The 17585-nt window shown below is 37.2% G+C and overlaps 3 protein-coding genes across 3 annotated transcripts; 1 reads left to right on the top strand and 2 right to left on the bottom strand.

Moving 5' to 3' along the window:
* Positions 1 to 424: 424 nt before the first annotated feature.
* On the bottom strand, positions 425 to 6785 carry LOC134743032 (GTPase Era, mitochondrial). Its single transcript, XM_063676302.1, has 5 exons — positions 6489 to 6785; positions 6281 to 6405; positions 5489 to 5663; positions 4665 to 4856; positions 425 to 815 (listed from the first exon to the last, which is right to left on the bottom strand). The coding sequence occupies exons 1-5, from the start codon at positions 6672 to 6674 to the stop codon at positions 459 to 461; spliced, it is 1035 nt and encodes a 344-aa protein (XP_063532372.1). The 5' UTR covers positions 6675 to 6785; the 3' UTR covers positions 425 to 458.
* Positions 6786 to 7294: 509 nt separating this feature from the next.
* On the top strand, positions 7295 to 12426 carry LOC134743033 (histone-lysine N-methyltransferase 2D). The gene is made up of 6 exons (XM_063676304.1): positions 7295 to 7457; positions 7552 to 7800; positions 7975 to 8276; positions 9103 to 9672; positions 9961 to 10320; positions 10980 to 12426. Exons 2-6 carry the CDS (start codon positions 7554 to 7556, stop codon positions 11124 to 11126), a joined length of 1626 nt encoding a protein of 541 aa, XP_063532374.1. The 5' UTR covers positions 7295 to 7457; positions 7552 to 7553; the 3' UTR covers positions 11127 to 12426.
* Positions 12427 to 14360: 1934 nt separating this feature from the next.
* LOC134742726 (mpv17-like protein 2) lies at positions 14361 to 16433 on the bottom strand. The gene is made up of 4 exons (XM_063675916.1): positions 16293 to 16433; positions 15814 to 16075; positions 15486 to 15724; positions 14361 to 14534 (listed from the first exon to the last, which is right to left on the bottom strand). The coding sequence occupies exons 2-4, from the start codon at positions 16043 to 16045 to the stop codon at positions 14394 to 14396; spliced, it is 612 nt and encodes a 203-aa protein (XP_063531986.1). The 5' UTR covers positions 16046 to 16075; positions 16293 to 16433; the 3' UTR covers positions 14361 to 14393.
* Positions 16434 to 17585: the final 1152 nt, after the last annotated feature.

Consider the following 17585-nt stretch of genomic DNA (forward strand, 5'->3'; position numbering starts at 1 on the left):
ATAGCTCTTACACAACATGTCATGTTTGACGCAGTACGTTAAAGCGAGTCCATAGATAACTGTTTCAATATCTGAGAGCTTTTTAGGATGATGCAAGTTTTTGTTGCTGATGTTACGTCTAACAGACACCATAATACCTATCGGCTGTTGCGAGATCGCCATTCAGCGGCGTATTATTTCTTAGTTTTAGGTTCTCAGTTTGACCCGTATGTATGTATGTTTGTCCGTTATTATCTCGCGTTTGGCTGAACCGATTTTGATGCGGTTTTCATAGTATACTACTGATGAAGAGTTATTTATTGTAAAAGAGTGTAAAGCGTAAGAAAAAATAGGGCTAAATAAATAGCGTTTGCCGACTATAGTTGCAAGTTACATTCCAAGATTCAGCCGAAGGTTTTGTAAAACTTCAGTAAAACAAAGAAAAAATATTTACACATTTATTATAATGAAAAGTAATCTTATGGTTTAGGTTGAACTTTCAATTGAATACTAATAACAACAGGTTTCTTAAAAAGATCTACTAAATCATTCCTAGTTTGTGATTTGATTTGTTGAAGCCTGCCCCCACCAGCTCCAGATATAAGTCTAGCTATTCTGTCGGAAGGGCATTCTACAGCGACAGAACAGATAATTTTTTCTTCAAGGTCCTCGTAATATTCTAGCTCAATTTTGAGGTTATAAGGCAGCTCCTGAGCCAGGAAATCTAGAAACTTGGCCCGAACTGCTTCTTCTATTAACGATTCTGGTGTTTGGTCAGTCCATTCTTCTCGAGAAAAGTGCAGAGAAGCAGGCTTGGCGTTACTGATGAGGTAATCCTGAAAAATTGCAAAAATTGTTTGGTTCTGAATGAAATTACAGTGATTCTCCATGTATTCAAGTAGGTATTTTACTACATTTACGACATTCATACAGGTGATAATGTTTAGAAAAAGAGCTATACAGACATGAAACAGCGCAATTTCCATTACTTAGGTAATTATATCACATAGTACAGACAGAAACGAGAGCAGTGAGGGTGCTTTCATAGATGGAAGAATTATTACTTTTAAATCATTATATTGTTATTCCAAACCTAAAATTTTTTGAGTTATTATTACTATAGAGAAGCCATACCAAACAATGAAATTGTCGCAATCTCAACCTTTACCACGGGACCAAAACGTCGTAAGCGTCGTAAAATTCATGGCGCTTACGCGTTTAGGTCGCGAGATTCAAATACTGGTTCTCTGTGCCGGTTAAATACGTAGTAATAATAGTTCAATACCTAAAATACATTAAGGTAAATGTGGAGAAGACCGTTTATGTGCCCACAAGCTCTTTCGTCGCTATTAAGGAGGAAGTGGAGGATGTGTACAGAAGATTGATAGAGCAGAAAAAGTGAAGCTCTTTCTTTCTAGTCAAAAAGAAAGAGCTTCACTCTTTCTGCTCTATCAATCTCACGTAGTCACCGACCGACATATATATGTATACAAATATGAGAGTTCTTGCCCTATGACAATCTTCCCAGCAATACATCAAGTGTGATAAAGTGTTGTGTACTTCTGACCTGAGTAAAATAAAGTTTTCCTCTTCGAAAGTTCATTGTTCACATAATATCCCTAGTTACCTACTAACTTTTTTTTTGGTACAATAGTGGTACCGTCAAAAGGCATAACTGCCGTAAGTTTCTTTAGAACATACGCTCTTCTTGTACACACGTTTCCTTAGATATTTTTAAGATTCTTAAATTTTATACAAATATAAGAAAGCAAAACAAATAAAGTTTAGCTAGAAAAATAATTGTTGATTCAGGTTCATAATCTCTTAAGACTTTCGGTTCGATTATCTCCCAAAGTATTTATTTAAGCAAAAAATTATCTTAAATACCTTGAAATCATTTTTAAAACCCTATTGAATGACGAAGCAAAAATTTATGTACGTTAATTTTGCTATTAAATTTAAATTTTCAAAATATTCCTATCCCTAACTTAGAAATAGGGCTCGCGGTCGAATCCGTGTTTCGTTTACACGTTTCGAATACCCGTTTCCGAATAATACGTAAACGGTTTTCTGGCCCGTTCCGCACGTTTAATTAAGAAACGTGTAGTTAAGACCCGTGTACACGGATAAACGGGTATTCGAAGAAACGTATCTTATTTATCCGTGGCCCCGGACACGTCCTTGACGATAGTAGCGAAGGAACGAACGCCAGCTACAAATGAATAGACAAAAGATTCATGACGAGTTTCTGTCATATTTAACCTTATTCCGTGGGTCATAGAGACGAAATTCAATAAACGGTTTAGAAACCCCTTTCTTGGGCAGGTAGTTTTGCTTGCAATAGGTATTACGAGTATTCACGCTTCTTATCAAAGTATAGTACTTTATATAGCACTTTAAATAGCTACTTTTTTTACGTTGCGGGTTAGCAATATAATAAAAAAAGCTGCTAGTACTTATTTAAAAAAAAATATTAGAACTATCGAGTTCAGGTTCAGTATATAGATCTAGGCAGGAAGTCAAACTAATGTTCGAAATTAGCATTATATATTTATAAAAAAAAAAAAACAATTTTAACTTGCTTCTTTATTTTTAGTTGAATTTAAGAACATGATATGAAATTGTATTTCTTGTCATATAATGTAGGTACACCTTATAAAACAAAGTCCCCCGCCGCGTCCGTATGTCTGTCTGTATGTTCGCGATAACCAGACCTCACTTATGGAAGAAGTTTTTCTTTGGGAATGTTTATGTGTATATTTTGTTAAGGTTTTGTTTAAATTGGTAGAAATATGACGATGTTTGCTAATGAAGTTAGAAAAAATCACGCTGGCTTAATCGAAAACGCTGCCCAATCTATTTGATCTCAATGTATGGTGGACTTGTCTCTCTTTCATTGGTCTACAAAAAAGTGCGCGATGGCTGTCTGTCTATATTTTAGGAATAATTAACCCATTATCAACTTCAAAAAAAAACCGGACAAGTGCGAGTCGGACTCGCCCACCGAAGGTTCCGTACAAACTTAATTTTAAATGTTTGTTGTTATGGCGGCAACAGAAATACATCTGTAAAAATTTTAACTGTCTAGCTATCACGGTTCATGAGATACAGCCTAGTGAGTGGTGACAGACAAATGGACAGTGAACTCTTAGTATTATTAGGCTTCCGAAGTGAATACTTGTTACATAATGTATTTTATTATGCTTGACTCTCTATGCGAAGCCGGGGCGGGTCGCTAGTTATTAATAAACACTTTAAATCAACATGATATAATTGCACCTTCTCAATAAATTCTAATTGTTTTTGCTTTAGGTACCTCTTACCACAGTAAAACGCTTTTTAGTGCGGTGCAGCTACAAAACAATGGAAAACATTTTCTTGTGCATATGTTTTGACCTTATTACAACGACATAAAGCTTATAATTGGCGGTGACACTTGTGATAATAGTTTGGGAACCTACATGTTTTCGACGATAACAAACAAAAGGATATTGGAAAACAATGGATGGATGGACCACCGGTCGGCAACGTGCGCATTTAAGTTTATTACCTGAACTCTAGTGAGAAAGTGACCAAAGTGAATTATGAATGACTACCAATTTAAAGATCTATCTTAATGTAATTAGCAATATTATCGCAAGTTATCCAAGGTAGTATGGGTTTTTATGGTTCTTGGGTAAAACTTTGTTTTTCATTTGAGCATGATTACTCGATAAACCCGCTTTTGTGTACCTACTAATAACATTTTGCGCCGTTGGCAGGTTTGTTGTTTTCGCAAAGCAGTAATAGATCCGAGATAAAAATAACCACGAAATAATTAAACTGTTATTTTTAATTAATATTGTGTTCTGTCTGCACACCTCTTATTAACGAAAATACTATACCATTATATAATTATAAAAAAAAACTATGATCGATATCAAATTTATGTAATTAGCTTAGAAGCAATCAGTTTTATTAAATGATATAAATAGTTTAAAATTAAAATTATGTAACCTACTATTAAACATAGGAAGATGGCTCAGTACCTATGTTTTATCAATACGGTTAAAAACAATTTAAAAAAAAAGTAATTGTGCGGTTTTATGAAACCACGATGCAAGTGAAACTTTTTTCGGATTGCAGGCATTTAACTAAAAAAAATCGGAAATTAATTCGATTTACGGTATTATAATCGCGGTTTTAATCTTAACTTAATAAATTGGGGCGATAGAATAAAAGCTTCACTTTAAAAATCGTACGACAAACGAATTCATCTGAAGTCGGCATAATAATAGTGGACCTTGTTACCATTGTACATTGGCTCAAACTGGTTCGGAGTATTTGGACCCGTTCGGAACGGTCTTAAGTACCCGTGTAAACGGAGATACGTGTCTGAGATACGTTTCTTGGGAACGTTCCTTCGAAACGTTTTCGAATCCCGGCGGTTCCGTGTAAACCGGGTTCTTAGTACCGCCGGGCTTAAGAACACGGGTATACGTTTCGGCGTGTAACACGGATACCGGGAGCCCTACTTAGAAACCCTTTTAGGTATGTATTATATTTTCCATTTGTAATATTACTAAGTAACATTTCCCTATTTTTCGCGTCAGGAGAATATTGCGGAAATATTCTCAGTAAATTACGTTACCGAAAGTTTCCCATAAAGGAAACTTTCCGCTCGCTCATCACTAGTCAGTATTTACCTTTATGTCTTTCACTCCATCTCCATTTAAAGCTGATACCAAGAAAATGTCAGAGAAGTGGCTATAACCCCTCTCTCTTTTCTTTTTTCTGCTATCAGTCTCAGGGTTTTGAACAGGTTGCCCAGCTATCATTCCATTGGTCAAATTCCTTATCACAGACAAAAGCTGCCTCTTTGATTCCAATCTGTCTATCTGAGAATTACAAAAAAAATCTTTATTTTCTTTTCTACAATTTAGAAGATCAGTAAGTTAAACCCTAATTCAGGCAAAGAAATCAGATGCATTTCAAATTGACTACATTATAACTTAAGAGCAGAAAAAAATATTTTATTATATTACACACTTTTACACACCTTACTTCATAAAATTTAAAATTTCTCTGATAAAGTCTGATAATCTTTCCAACATACACAAAAAATGCAAACTACTGAAGACAAACAATTAAAAAAGGGCATTCGTTGAGAGATGCTTTAAATAACACCACAACACCATAATCATACTTTAAGTAATTTACATAGTTAGGAAAAAGGACCATCCTCTAATTAGACATGCAGAAAGTTCAAATTTTATTCTAATAGGCGGATCCACACAGAACGAGCCGCCTCGCGAGTAAATTGCCGCGCGAAGCAGCTTGGTCTGTGTAGACGTGCCTCGCCCAAGGCAATGCAACGGCGAGTGTGTATACTTCGCCTGAGTCATGTCATGAACAAAGCTACTTCGTGCGGAAATTTCCTTTCGAGGCAGCTCGTTCTGGGTGGCTCTGCCGAATGACAGGTTTTTGTGGATTGGATCCTTTTCCCTAAATTGTGTCCTTATGTACTTACTTTATTGATAATTAGAAAACTAGGTATATTCTGAGCATTATGCAGCATGTTGACTACATCAGACTGCAGGTTGTCTTTGGTCCACTTGTTGGAGATGTCATGTACCACACCTATCACGTCTGCACATCTTAGGCTTTTGTGACAAGCGTTTATCATTGACTCTGGCAGCTTGTATCTGAGAAAAAAATGTATTTATTGGCAAGAGTGCAGGTACTAAATGGTTAAATACTTAGTTGTACTGGGCATTTTCCACAAAAAAATAGGCTCAATGGCTTTCGAAAAGGCAATTTTTAACAGCCATTGTGCCTATATTACTACTAGATATATTATGTTCCATATAAATTCTGCCATATAATGCCATGCAAAATGTAGGAAGCGCAGCCCCGTCGCCCTGGTGTAAGAAAGTGTGGCGGAACTTTGTTACGGCGTGCAGGGGCTGCCCTCCCTCTGCGCCTCCGGGCTTTTATATACACTCTAGGAGTAGGAACCACAAAGACCATATGGGATCGGGGTTGACAAATTTGAACTTTAAAACAGAAAATATGCTCGGCTCAGGATTGTGGAGTGCTCTGATTCGATTTTTGGTATGTTATGGTGTACAACAAAATCAAAAAAATAAGGCCACCGTGCGTTTTGTTTGACGTAATATTCAATAAAATTAAAAAAATAGAAGCTTATCTCCGGCGGCTAAAATTGCTTTAATTCATTTAAAATCAACCCAACAAGGCGACTTATTATAAGATCCAACCCAAAAACTGCACTCGAAAGTACAAATGTGTTTTAAATACTTACCTTTTCTGTTCCTTTTCAGTAGCAACCCCTGGTGTGTCTAGAAAAATAATTTGAGTGTCATTTTGAAAACACATTGCCCTAACTAACTTTGTGGTAGTGTGGACTTTATTTGAAGCAGCGCATATCTACAAAATTACAAAAAACACTTAGAAAATTATATTATTTTTGAGGTTATGTTACAAATTGAGAGGTATTCTCAGCGACGTACCTTTCTCTCGACAATGTTATTGATTAGAGTACTCTTCCCTGAGTTAGGGGCACCAATTATGGCAACGTTTACAACTTTGTTAATAGTTTTACTCGCGTGTTCGGGCAGAGAAGAATAATACACTGCGCGGAAGACAATTGCTTTGCTGTATGTCATACGAAGAGCATTCAACATGATTGTGGACATATTGATTATTAGATAATATATGTTTATTACATATCAAATAACACCTTAACGAAAACAACAAAATATTAACTTTAACAACAGTATACTTTTTGGGTATTTCAAGATCAATGACAGTTGACAGTGATAAATTCTGTCAGCTCTGCTGACTGCTGTCATGTATTGAGTCATGGAGACTATATAAAGGAGCCGAATCTCTAGGTATGAAAAGTGTCCATCAAAAAACAGTAATTAGGCGGCGCCACCATACACCAAAATACTACCAAAAACAACCTACGTAATTTGGTCGGGTTATTTGTTGCCTTATATGGTTCATGTTATACTCATGTCCCAGAGCCTAACTAGCGCCACCGGAGAGATTAGGAACTATTATTTAAAACTGAAAGCGGTCACTTTTGCAACAATTCTGCCATAAGAAATTGGCATCCCTTCTATACCATCCATATATTGAGTATTGTAGCCATAGATGGTAGGATCACCAGGAAATCCAGGAATCAAAGAATATAATCTCACTAGTGCGGCACACAAAGGTCGCGGTGCGGTGCGGTAGTGTGTTACGCTTTTATACTCGGATACCTTTAAGCTAAATAAAAACGCCTGAAATTACTAACTTTTTCACAAGACCAAATTTTTCTTCGTTTCAGTTTTGATCGGGAAGTGATTTTAATTAATTTAAAACACAGTTTTAAAACTGAACTTATAAAGCCCTATTTGTTAAAATAAGTCCTAGTGGCGTTATCATTAAGAAGCTGTGTGATTTCAACTCACCGGTATGATTTTACTCAGGTAAATTACTCGATCTAAGTCGACGTATTTGAATAAATTGATATATAATTCGTACAATGGTACACTTCGTTCATATTCATATCATTTATTCCAGAAATGTCAGAGATAAAGTATAAAAAAGAAATTTTGTCGGCGATAGACCATTTGCGTTCAAGAAAATCGAGACCAGACATCAACCGAATTTGCAAGTTTATGTTAAAGTGCTACAAAGTTGCCCCGAAATACACTAAAGCAGATCTTAAACGTTGCCTCAAGGAGAAGAGTATTTACAAAGTTGATTATAAAGATAATGAGAGCTACAGAAACGCTGCAAAGTGGCGAAGGAAATCGAGCCAAAACAACAGTAAGAATTTTACTTGAAACACACTATACATTGAAAAAAATTTAAGATTTGACTATTAATATGTATATAGAGTACACTGAATTAATCATTTTGTATCAAACTTGTGTAACTATTATCATTGCTACAAGTTCACTGTTTACTTTTTTGTTTTTATGCATGTTACTTTGATTCTAGAAATGTCATCTGCAATAGCAACAAGTGAACGGCGAATAATTACCTCGGCAATAGCCACTCTAATCTATCAAGATCAGAGCTACCTCGAGAATGGGATTGCATTTGATGAACTTGTACGGGAGGCTGCTTCCCAAGAATCTAAATACTCCAAGAAACAGTTGGAGACCATTGTAAATAAAGAGTTGTCTTCGGGTAGTCTTGTGAAGCTACCAAATGGAAACTTGGCATTGGGCCCTGCTGATCATGATGGTGACAGTTCTGACAGCTTTAAGTTTGACTACAATGTTGAGTCAAATACTAAGGTGTGTAGTGATTTGTTATATTTTAATATTTTATCATATTATATAATTGTATTATATAATTTCAACATTGAAAAATTTAACTTAAAAATAAATTCAAAACCTGCACTAACACCTATACAATACAATAGCATATCTCAATTATACACCAAACCTAGTTCTAATTAGAAGAAGAAAATATTTCTACCCAATTTTTCCACCAATCATTAGGGACTTGTTGTAGTTGTATGTCCTAGGGCACCCCAGAGGTGCATAGGGCCTCCACAAGATCCCGCCACGCCTTCCTGTTCTCTGCAACCTTCTTGGCCTATATATTTATTCAACCTTATTGTCAGTAATGTTAGTGTCTTAGAGGCCTACATACATACAAGTGCGAAAAGTAGAAAAATCGCAATGAGTGGTGATAAATTAAAACACGACCGAAAGGAGTGTTTTAATACGACACGATTTGCGAATTACCTATTCGCACGTGCCGCAACACTATCTCGCGCGCGAAAATAAAACGCGAGTAGAGTTGGACTAAGATAAGTCAGCAACGATTTTGATAGCACACGCAGCGCAATTGTTATTTATATATCATAATTTCATAGAAGTTTAATGGTTACAATAAAATAACACTTGCATGCTATCAAAATCGTTGCAGGCTTTTCTTGGTCTAACTCTATGGATTTTCATTCATGTCGCCGCTCTCACGATATGCGCTGTTATAATAAGAAACTCCTTTGTTGCACAATTTTTTTTTTCTTTCATGTCATTTTATGTGACATATTTGTCAGTATCTGTCAAATTTGTAATAGCATAATCGGGAAATTATTTACTTTTTTTCCAGATGACTTCCTCAGCAAATTCTTCATGTCGATCATCACCCCAACGAATGCGGGGACGACCAAAAAAACGCGGCGGCGGTTCCTCCAGTACTGGGCCGAGCAACAGCATGAATAGAAATGCCGGCGTCCGAGTGGGTGAAAGACGAAAAATGGCCAAAAAAGTCTTTGACCCGTCAGACAACAATGTTCCTAGCAAACGCAAAAGAGGAAGACCTGTAGGGTCCCTTAACAAGAGCACTATTAAAAAACGCCTTCTAATTACGGGACAGGGAAGCAAGGACAAGGAAGGCACACCCCTTTCTGAAAGCCAAATGTCTTTAGACGGAAGTGGCGATGAGCTGGAGCAAGATGAACCAACACCCAATGAGACTTCTGGAGGAGTTTGTTCAGTATGCCATATTCAAAAATCTCGCGGATCCAATGACAGGCTTATTGAATGCAGAGACTGCAATAATAAGGCACATTTAAACTGCCTGCATTCAGGATCTGGCATATTGAAACCTAGGCCAGATAATACCTGGCAATGTCCACATTGCAAAACCTGTGTAGTTTGCTGTGAGACTAATGATGCTGTAAGTTTCATAAAGATTATAATAATTGTAATACTTTCAGGCAAAAGGCGTTTTCGTGATATCTATTCGCAGGTTAAAGGACGAACCACACATTATGGCATAAACGCAGGAGGCTGCGTTTACGCAGTGGTGTGGTTGAACCTTTACACCAATATGCCTTTAGATTACTTTAGAAAGTTTAGAATACACTAAAAAGTTTTTCATCCCGGTTTTGTATATTTCTTCTTTATTTATAATATAATAATAATAAGCCTTCTTCTTTATTTAATTAATTGCAAATATTTTCAGGGGATATTAACAGTATGCAGCATATGTTCAGACGCATATCACGCGCTTTGCCACACACCACGCATTCCAGAGCGGCAAAAAGCGTGGGACCAATGGGAATGCAACAACTGCCTGGAGTCACGACCCACAGTCGTTGGCTCGCCGGCTATCATTCGTAGCAGCCTAGAGTACAGTATTCAAGGATCGCCTCCCGTCGAACCATTCCTGAAACCCCATGAGTTGGATAGATCTGAATCTAAACTTGCAGAAGAGGTGCCTATGGATCCAAGGATACCTGATATAACTAATTGGACAACAGATGACGTTTATGACTATTTTATGGAGAATTTTGCAGAAGCTGCTCCATTGCTAAAGGAACAGGTAAACAATTTTCCTGAAAATACTAATCTTTTTGTGACTAACCAACTTCTGCCCGCGATTTCGCCTGTGTGGAATGATGATGATGATAATTGATAAAAACTATCCTATGAGCCTCAATCTATCTCCATACCAAATTTCATCTAATTAGTTTAGCGATTTAAGCGTAAAGAGGTAACAGACAGACAGAGTTACTTTCGCGTTTATAACAATCACAATAACTTGACTTGAGTATATTAGGGGAAGTTTGACCGTAGCACCGGTAACGGAGAAGATGAGAAGTAGTAGGTTAGCGTGGTATGGGCATGTGATGAGGAGGGATGAATGCCTTATAGGCACAAGAATGTAGGGATGAATATTGATGGGCGGAGAGCGGATGGTAGACCCAAAAAACGATGGATGGATTGTGTGAAAGAGGATATGAGAAAGAAAGGAGTGCTGAGCTGACGAAAGATAGAGGAGAGTGGAAGAGGAAAACATGTTGTGCCAGAAAAAGAGAACAATCACAATAACTTAGTACTAATCTTTATGGCTATGCAGGTCATCACAAGACTGTTTGCACTCGAAGGACGGCTTGTCCCTTGTCCCTCCCTACTTAGCATGTTGTATTTCTTAGGATACCAAGAATTCTAAAATAACTATGTATATTTGATGTGTTTCAGGAATTCGATGGACATGCATTGAGCATGGCACGGCGAGCCGACATCGTGAGAGGCTTGGGGCTGCCTCTCGGTCCAGCACTCAACTTGTACCGCATTGTAGTCAAGCTGCAAACGAGGAAAGACGACTGGACAATGTGTTGGGGTTAGGTTAACCCGGTTAACTCTCTTAGACGCTAGGTATAGTCAGCACCAAATAGCCAAAGTGGTCAAATATATCGGAACACGTCCTTATACACCGTGGCTAAAAATTAAGTGCATTCCCGTTGCGAGAGAGGTTTTGGGATTATACTGAGCAACTTTTATTATGGAACCAACCGCGAAATCGCGAAAAAAAATTTGGCTTTCATACGTTTTGGCTGGTCCATTTTCTATGGGAGGGTATTTTTTTTTCGCGATTTCGTGGTTGGTCCCATAGTAAAAGAAGCTCAGTATAAACCCAAAACCTCCCTGGCAACGGGAATGCGCTTATTTTTTAGCTACCCTGTATACGGCTGACTGTATCTACCATCATCTGCACAATTAAATGACAATTCGTAAACCGTATGGCGTATTGCAAAGACATATGGTCCACAGATAATAATACGACCGCCAAACATAACGTGCCCATGGGGCCATGAAGCACCAAGCCAGACCTCGCTCATACTCGCTTGCTCTCGATCGCGTTTAAGGGCTACGAGGCTCAACACATTCACTGCCAGCGACCCACTAGGCGGGTTCTATGTTCGTAGGCGCTTTTCGCTACATACAGGGTTTCCCATGTTACCGGCTAAACTCGTAACCCGTAGCTCGCGCTGGCACTGAATGTGTTAATCGTGAGCGAGTATAAGCGAGAGGACCGACTTAGTGATTTTTCCCCCCATCAGCACGTTATATTTGGCGGCCGTATAGTTGAGTGTTTCTGTTAGTACCTGAAAGTTTGAAGTTACGTTATTTTCATTTATATTGCTCGATTTTATTATAAACGTTGAGAATGTTGAGATGAAGATAATGAAACTAGAACTTTGTTGTTTTTGCTAAGACATTATCAAGGTAGCTATCGTTTGCTATTCAGGTAATGGCAACTAAGAAATATCATATGACCCCTTTGACCAAATTAGTAACTTGGCTCTAAGAATGTAGTATAGCGTTTTCGTAGGAAATGTAAGTTGTGTTATGAGAAATACTGTCGGTAGTCGTATGCTAAGTATACATATTATAAATTATAATATGTATATGTCATGGTTTTACTCTAAAGGCTAAACCACACCACATGCGTTAAGGGGCAAGCTAACTGCATGGCATTTGCAATGACTAACTGTGGCAATGTCATATTTATCACAAATTTCCATGAAAATATGATGTTTATAATATAAAGAGAATGACACTGCCCCACTTTGTTCTGTTCAAATCGGTGCAGTTAGCTTAGTTCCTGTCTGTGTGTACATGGTAACCCGTCAAGTAAATAATTAATTAAATACATCTTGTATCAAACATTGTAAAGTGATTTTGTACTTTTTTGTCATTGCAATAAAATGTTACAAATGATAAAGGCCATTTATTTTTTGAGGTTTTTTTATATGATTAGCATTATCAACTCATAGGCAAGAAAAATTTACCTACTGCTTAACATTAGTTTACAGTAGGCTCGATTTTATTGTACGTAAATACCTATTTATCTGTATAATCACTCAAATTACTCAAATATGAAGTAATATGAACTTACAGTAAGCGCTCGGTAATCCGGCACTGGAAAATTTTCCTCCATGCCAGATTGTTGAATTTGTATGGAAATAAAAAGTTTTATAGAAAACATAGTTTAATCAATAATGGCAACATGTTGGGTATTAGGGTATCATTATTATTATGTTCAACATCTAAAACATTTTCGGTTGCGAAAGATGATGCTTTAGCGAAAAATTTATTTTTCTACTCGTCGAGTATAATCTGTGTATTACAACTTCACATGCAACACTACAACCTTACTCTTTTCAACGTTGGATAGTCTATGGCACTTGGAATTTTATCGATACGGTTTAGTCAATTATAAAAATTTTGAAAATAGAATGTCATACATTTCGATAAAATATTTCTTGTTTAAGGAGACTCGATTCAATGCAAATTTGCCTACTTAAACACGCTGCTGCGTGGCATCTGCTTTGTGATTGGTTGGCCAACAAAACATTTTATTTTATGTTGTAGTAGAAACAATTGCTTTATAAGTCAGAAACGCGCATGTGATACCCTTCATATAGCAACATCCATACCCTACGAAAACCGCTTAGCGTTGCTTGTTAGTCTCCATAGGCTACGGTGGCCAAAATCGAGAAAAAATCTATCTTAAAATTGAATTTAGCGCGGAGCAGGTAAGTACCAGGGCCTCATGAGTTACGAGGTGTCGTTGACCAACCCGCCCGGGGCGCCGGGCCCGGCGGCCGGCGCGCGTACGAGTATGAAGGTATCGCGGGCTGCGGCAGCTCGCGTATCTTAGCTGTATACTTTTGGTTTCGGTTTGGTTTGGTGGTATGATTCTACTAGTTGAAAGTATTATTTTTTGTCTCGTAGAAAAAGTATTGTATACAATAGTGATATAATCAAGCTTTTCAATCTCGTACCTTAGTTAAGCAACTCGGCAAGCTTCGTTGCTTAAACACGGTACTCGACTGAAAAGCTCTATTATATCACGATTGCATAAAATACTATTATTTAACATTGCTTATTGCTATTAGGTATATATTTTGTTAATAATATTGCCTCTTAACTTCCTCAAAGTCACTAAAGTGTATGTATATATAATTCATAAGTATGAACTATATAACTCATCTTCACATTTTATTTCAATTATTCTCACACCTACAGCCATAATACCCTGCAGTGGTACCCTGATCATGTATCTTACACACTCGATGGTAAGTGCGAAGCCAATTTCTGCTGCTTTTTCTTTGAGAACTGTAGGAAAAAGGATCTCAACTGCCCCGAAGTAGGCAAGCCGGTGGGAATCGAGTTCTATAAATGCGCCACCACTGATACTCTTCTTTCGTCAATTATAACGTTACATACTGTGAGTATTACGGGGCTATCGTCATAAACACGTATTATTATGATACCTACCAATAATGTACTTGGAAAGCATCTTTTTGTGGGTTTTAGCCGACAACCTTCTGCTTTATAGGTCACTATCGATTAGGTAGTCTATTATATTGAGGATGGGGTGGAGAGGTTTACCCAAACTGCCCAGGACTAGAGTCAGTTTAAGAATGTGATTCAAGCCCCAGCCCCACACAGGGTCTGAGGATGAAAAGAAAAAGTTTATTTCGCAAAACATCCAACGAATTTTACTACTTTTTACATACCTATATTTTCTATTACTATGTACATAATATTTACGCTACATTTTATACATCACAGAACTGGTTGTGCTGATGTAAGGTAAATGCATCAATGTTGATCAAAATGTTTTATATAAGATAAAAATACGTTAAATAACATTGTTGCGCCATTTATGTAAAATACCCTGTATTTTGTTGGTAAGAAATAAAAGTTGATGAACTGTACTGGTGGCCAAAATAAGCAGTCACCCTGAAACAAAGTTGCTATAATAAATAATAACATTCTTTCACTAGCCTCCTGACAATCAACATCCTTCATGTTATAACCATACCCTGGGAATTTGGGTGTGGGAATATTTACACCAGCCAAAACGTAGGTTGCATTTTAATATTTCTAAGCGCATTTGGTTCTTGCTACTTTTTTAGGGTTCCGTACCCAAAGGGTAACAACAGGACCCTATTACTAAGACTCCGCTATCCGTCCGTCTGTCACCTGGCTGTATCTCATGAACCGTGTTAGCTAGACAGTTGAAATCTTCACAAATGATGTATTTCAGTTGCCGCTATAACAACAAATACTAAAAACAGAATAAAATAAATATTTAAGTGGGGCTCCCATACAAGAAACGTGATTTTTTGCGTAATGTTACGGAACCCTTCGTGAGCGAGGCCGACTCGGACTTGGCCGGTTTTTTAAATTCATAGTTTGGAAACTATTTCACATTAAAGAAAGTTATAAATAAATACACAAAATTATTCCCATGCCCAAAACCCCGGGGTGTATGGTAATAACATAGGCTGCTAGTTTTGTTAATTTGACAGTTACATTTGCACCATCTGCACTTGACAGATTGATCAACGTCACCCATCGCACCGCGGCGGTTTACTACAAAACTTTCCATACAATAAAATTTTGTAATCTCTAACGATGACAAACTGTTTGGTGCAAACGACCCCTGCATTAGCTAATTTTGAAATCCTGTCATCAAGAGAATAGATATAAATACTATTTGACTGACAAAACTTAACCCTTTGCCTGTGTAGGTTAATTTTTTGCATACAATATACAGTTAACTTATATGACCAAGTTCTGAATCATAAAATGTTAAAATGTAATTAATTGGTTTCGGTAAGTGCAATATGATAATTGTTATATGTCATAACTACAAATTACACATAATAAATAGCAATAAAAACTCACTATGTATGTGTACTTGAACTTGTATGCAATCTCATCCTTTGTTTGTTGAGTGCTTTTGTTTTCTAGGAAGCTCATTCCAACAAAGAATAATAAAATAGTTGCAGGTGATGCAAACAGTTGATCATAAGCAATTTTTTTGAAAACTGTCTTAATGTCAGCACCAGGTAGTACTTTGTCTAAATAAATATAATAGTAGTGGTGTAATGGACCCATAAGCATTCCTACAGTTAACATTCTTGCTGAAACATAATAAAAAATAATGTACATTATCATATAGGCCTTATTTAACTACAATATTTTGGTAAACTTTCTGTGTTTAAATATGTACCTGATCTTGCCCAATCATATCGTTTTTTAAGATATTGAGATCGATATTCAAACTCTTGCTGTGCCAAGTCTCCCATAAACATGAATATTCCTGATGTTAAGCTGTTGGTCAGTAGCAAGTTCTTTGGTTTGAAAAGGACTGCTATACCGCGATTGAATGCTGAAATTGACCTATGTTGACTCCTGATAGGGCTCGTGGCTTGTAGGAGCCTCATGCCACACGCAGCATGCATTATGGTATCAGGAGGACAACAGTTTCAATTCTGCAAATATATACTTATATTATTTTTATTTTATTTTATACTTTATTGCAATTAAGAATGTTGATCAGCAACACATGCCTTCTAGCGGGCCATTACACAAATTGCTATAAATCCCAAATCCAACAAGCTTCTGTAAACATTGAAATATGATGAAATCGAATTATGATAATAAGTTAAATTAAAGATAGACAATTAACTACAAACATCCGATACTTACAGCGACAATATATAAATCTATGTGTTACCACATATTTTTACTCATAATGATGAGTAAAAATATCCTCTCACTCCACAAAAATTAAATAATGCGCCTAAATATACATTTTTTTGCTGAAGAACAGACATTGCCAAATGAAATGTCAAGGTTGAAGTGAACTGTCAAATAATGACAACAAAAATAAAGGAAAGGTACATTCAGAAACCACTATAAAATACATATTTTTCGCATACATAGATGGTAGGATCCTATAGACGAGCTATACGCGTGCGTCCGTGAGGAACAGAACGTACGCGCAAGGCGACAAAATGATTAGTCGGGTTATTTGTTACCATAACCATATAGGGCCCTCCACATTCATGCGCGAATCGCGGCTTCGCGCCGTGATTCGCGCATGGCATGAATGTGGAGGGCCCTTACTAATTGTACGGTGGGGAATAAAAAAAAGTGACTGTGACAGGGACAGACAATAATAGCGCTTTCTCTGCTACTTCTACTGAAAGATGCATAAGATAAGACTATCCCGTTCTGTCAGTTCTCCCCCACCACTCATGCTCAATCCACACTAAGGTACCTCTTCCTTCCACATATTTACTTCTACACTCCGTACTTTCATTTCTCGTTTTGATCACCCGTCACCACTCATCACGCGTCATAAGGAGCGCGCGAGTATGGAGCCTAGTTCGCTGATTAGCGATGAAATGAGGGATGGGTCATATGACCGTACGAGATGCACTTATAAGTTATAAGGCATCGCGGATTCGCGCACGAGTGTGAAGGGCGCTTATGGAACTTTCAGTATGAGTAGCAGAAAAGCGCTATTATTGTTTATCTTTCAGTCACACACTTTTTTATTCCCTACCGTAAATTCATAGTTTTGATTGTCCATAGACCTAGCATTACATAGATGTGCTATACGCGTGCGCCCGTGAGGAACAGAACCTACGCAATGCGACAATATGATTGGTCGAGTAGATTTGTAGCCCACCATAAACCATACAAATTTACGGTGGGGAATAAAAAAATGTGAGACTGTAACAAGGACAAACAATAATAACGCTTTCTCTGCTACTCTTACTGAAAGTTCCATAAGAGTATTTTTTTAGGTGTTGCCAGGAATTTAAAATTTAGTCGCATTGCGTATGTTCTGTCCATGAATCTAGTATAACTGGATCGGTCATGAGGGGTGGGGGGAAATGACCGAACGGGATAATCTTATGTATATTTTTCAAAGGACTGTCTCATTTCAAACATAGACAGAGAGAATCATACTATCTTTGTCTTACACTAGTG

This window comes from Cydia strobilella, chromosome 7 (genome assembly GCF_947568885.1).
Source record: "Cydia strobilella chromosome 7, ilCydStro3.1, whole genome shotgun sequence".
NCBI lineage: Eukaryota > Metazoa > Arthropoda > Insecta > Lepidoptera > Tortricidae > Cydia > Cydia strobilella.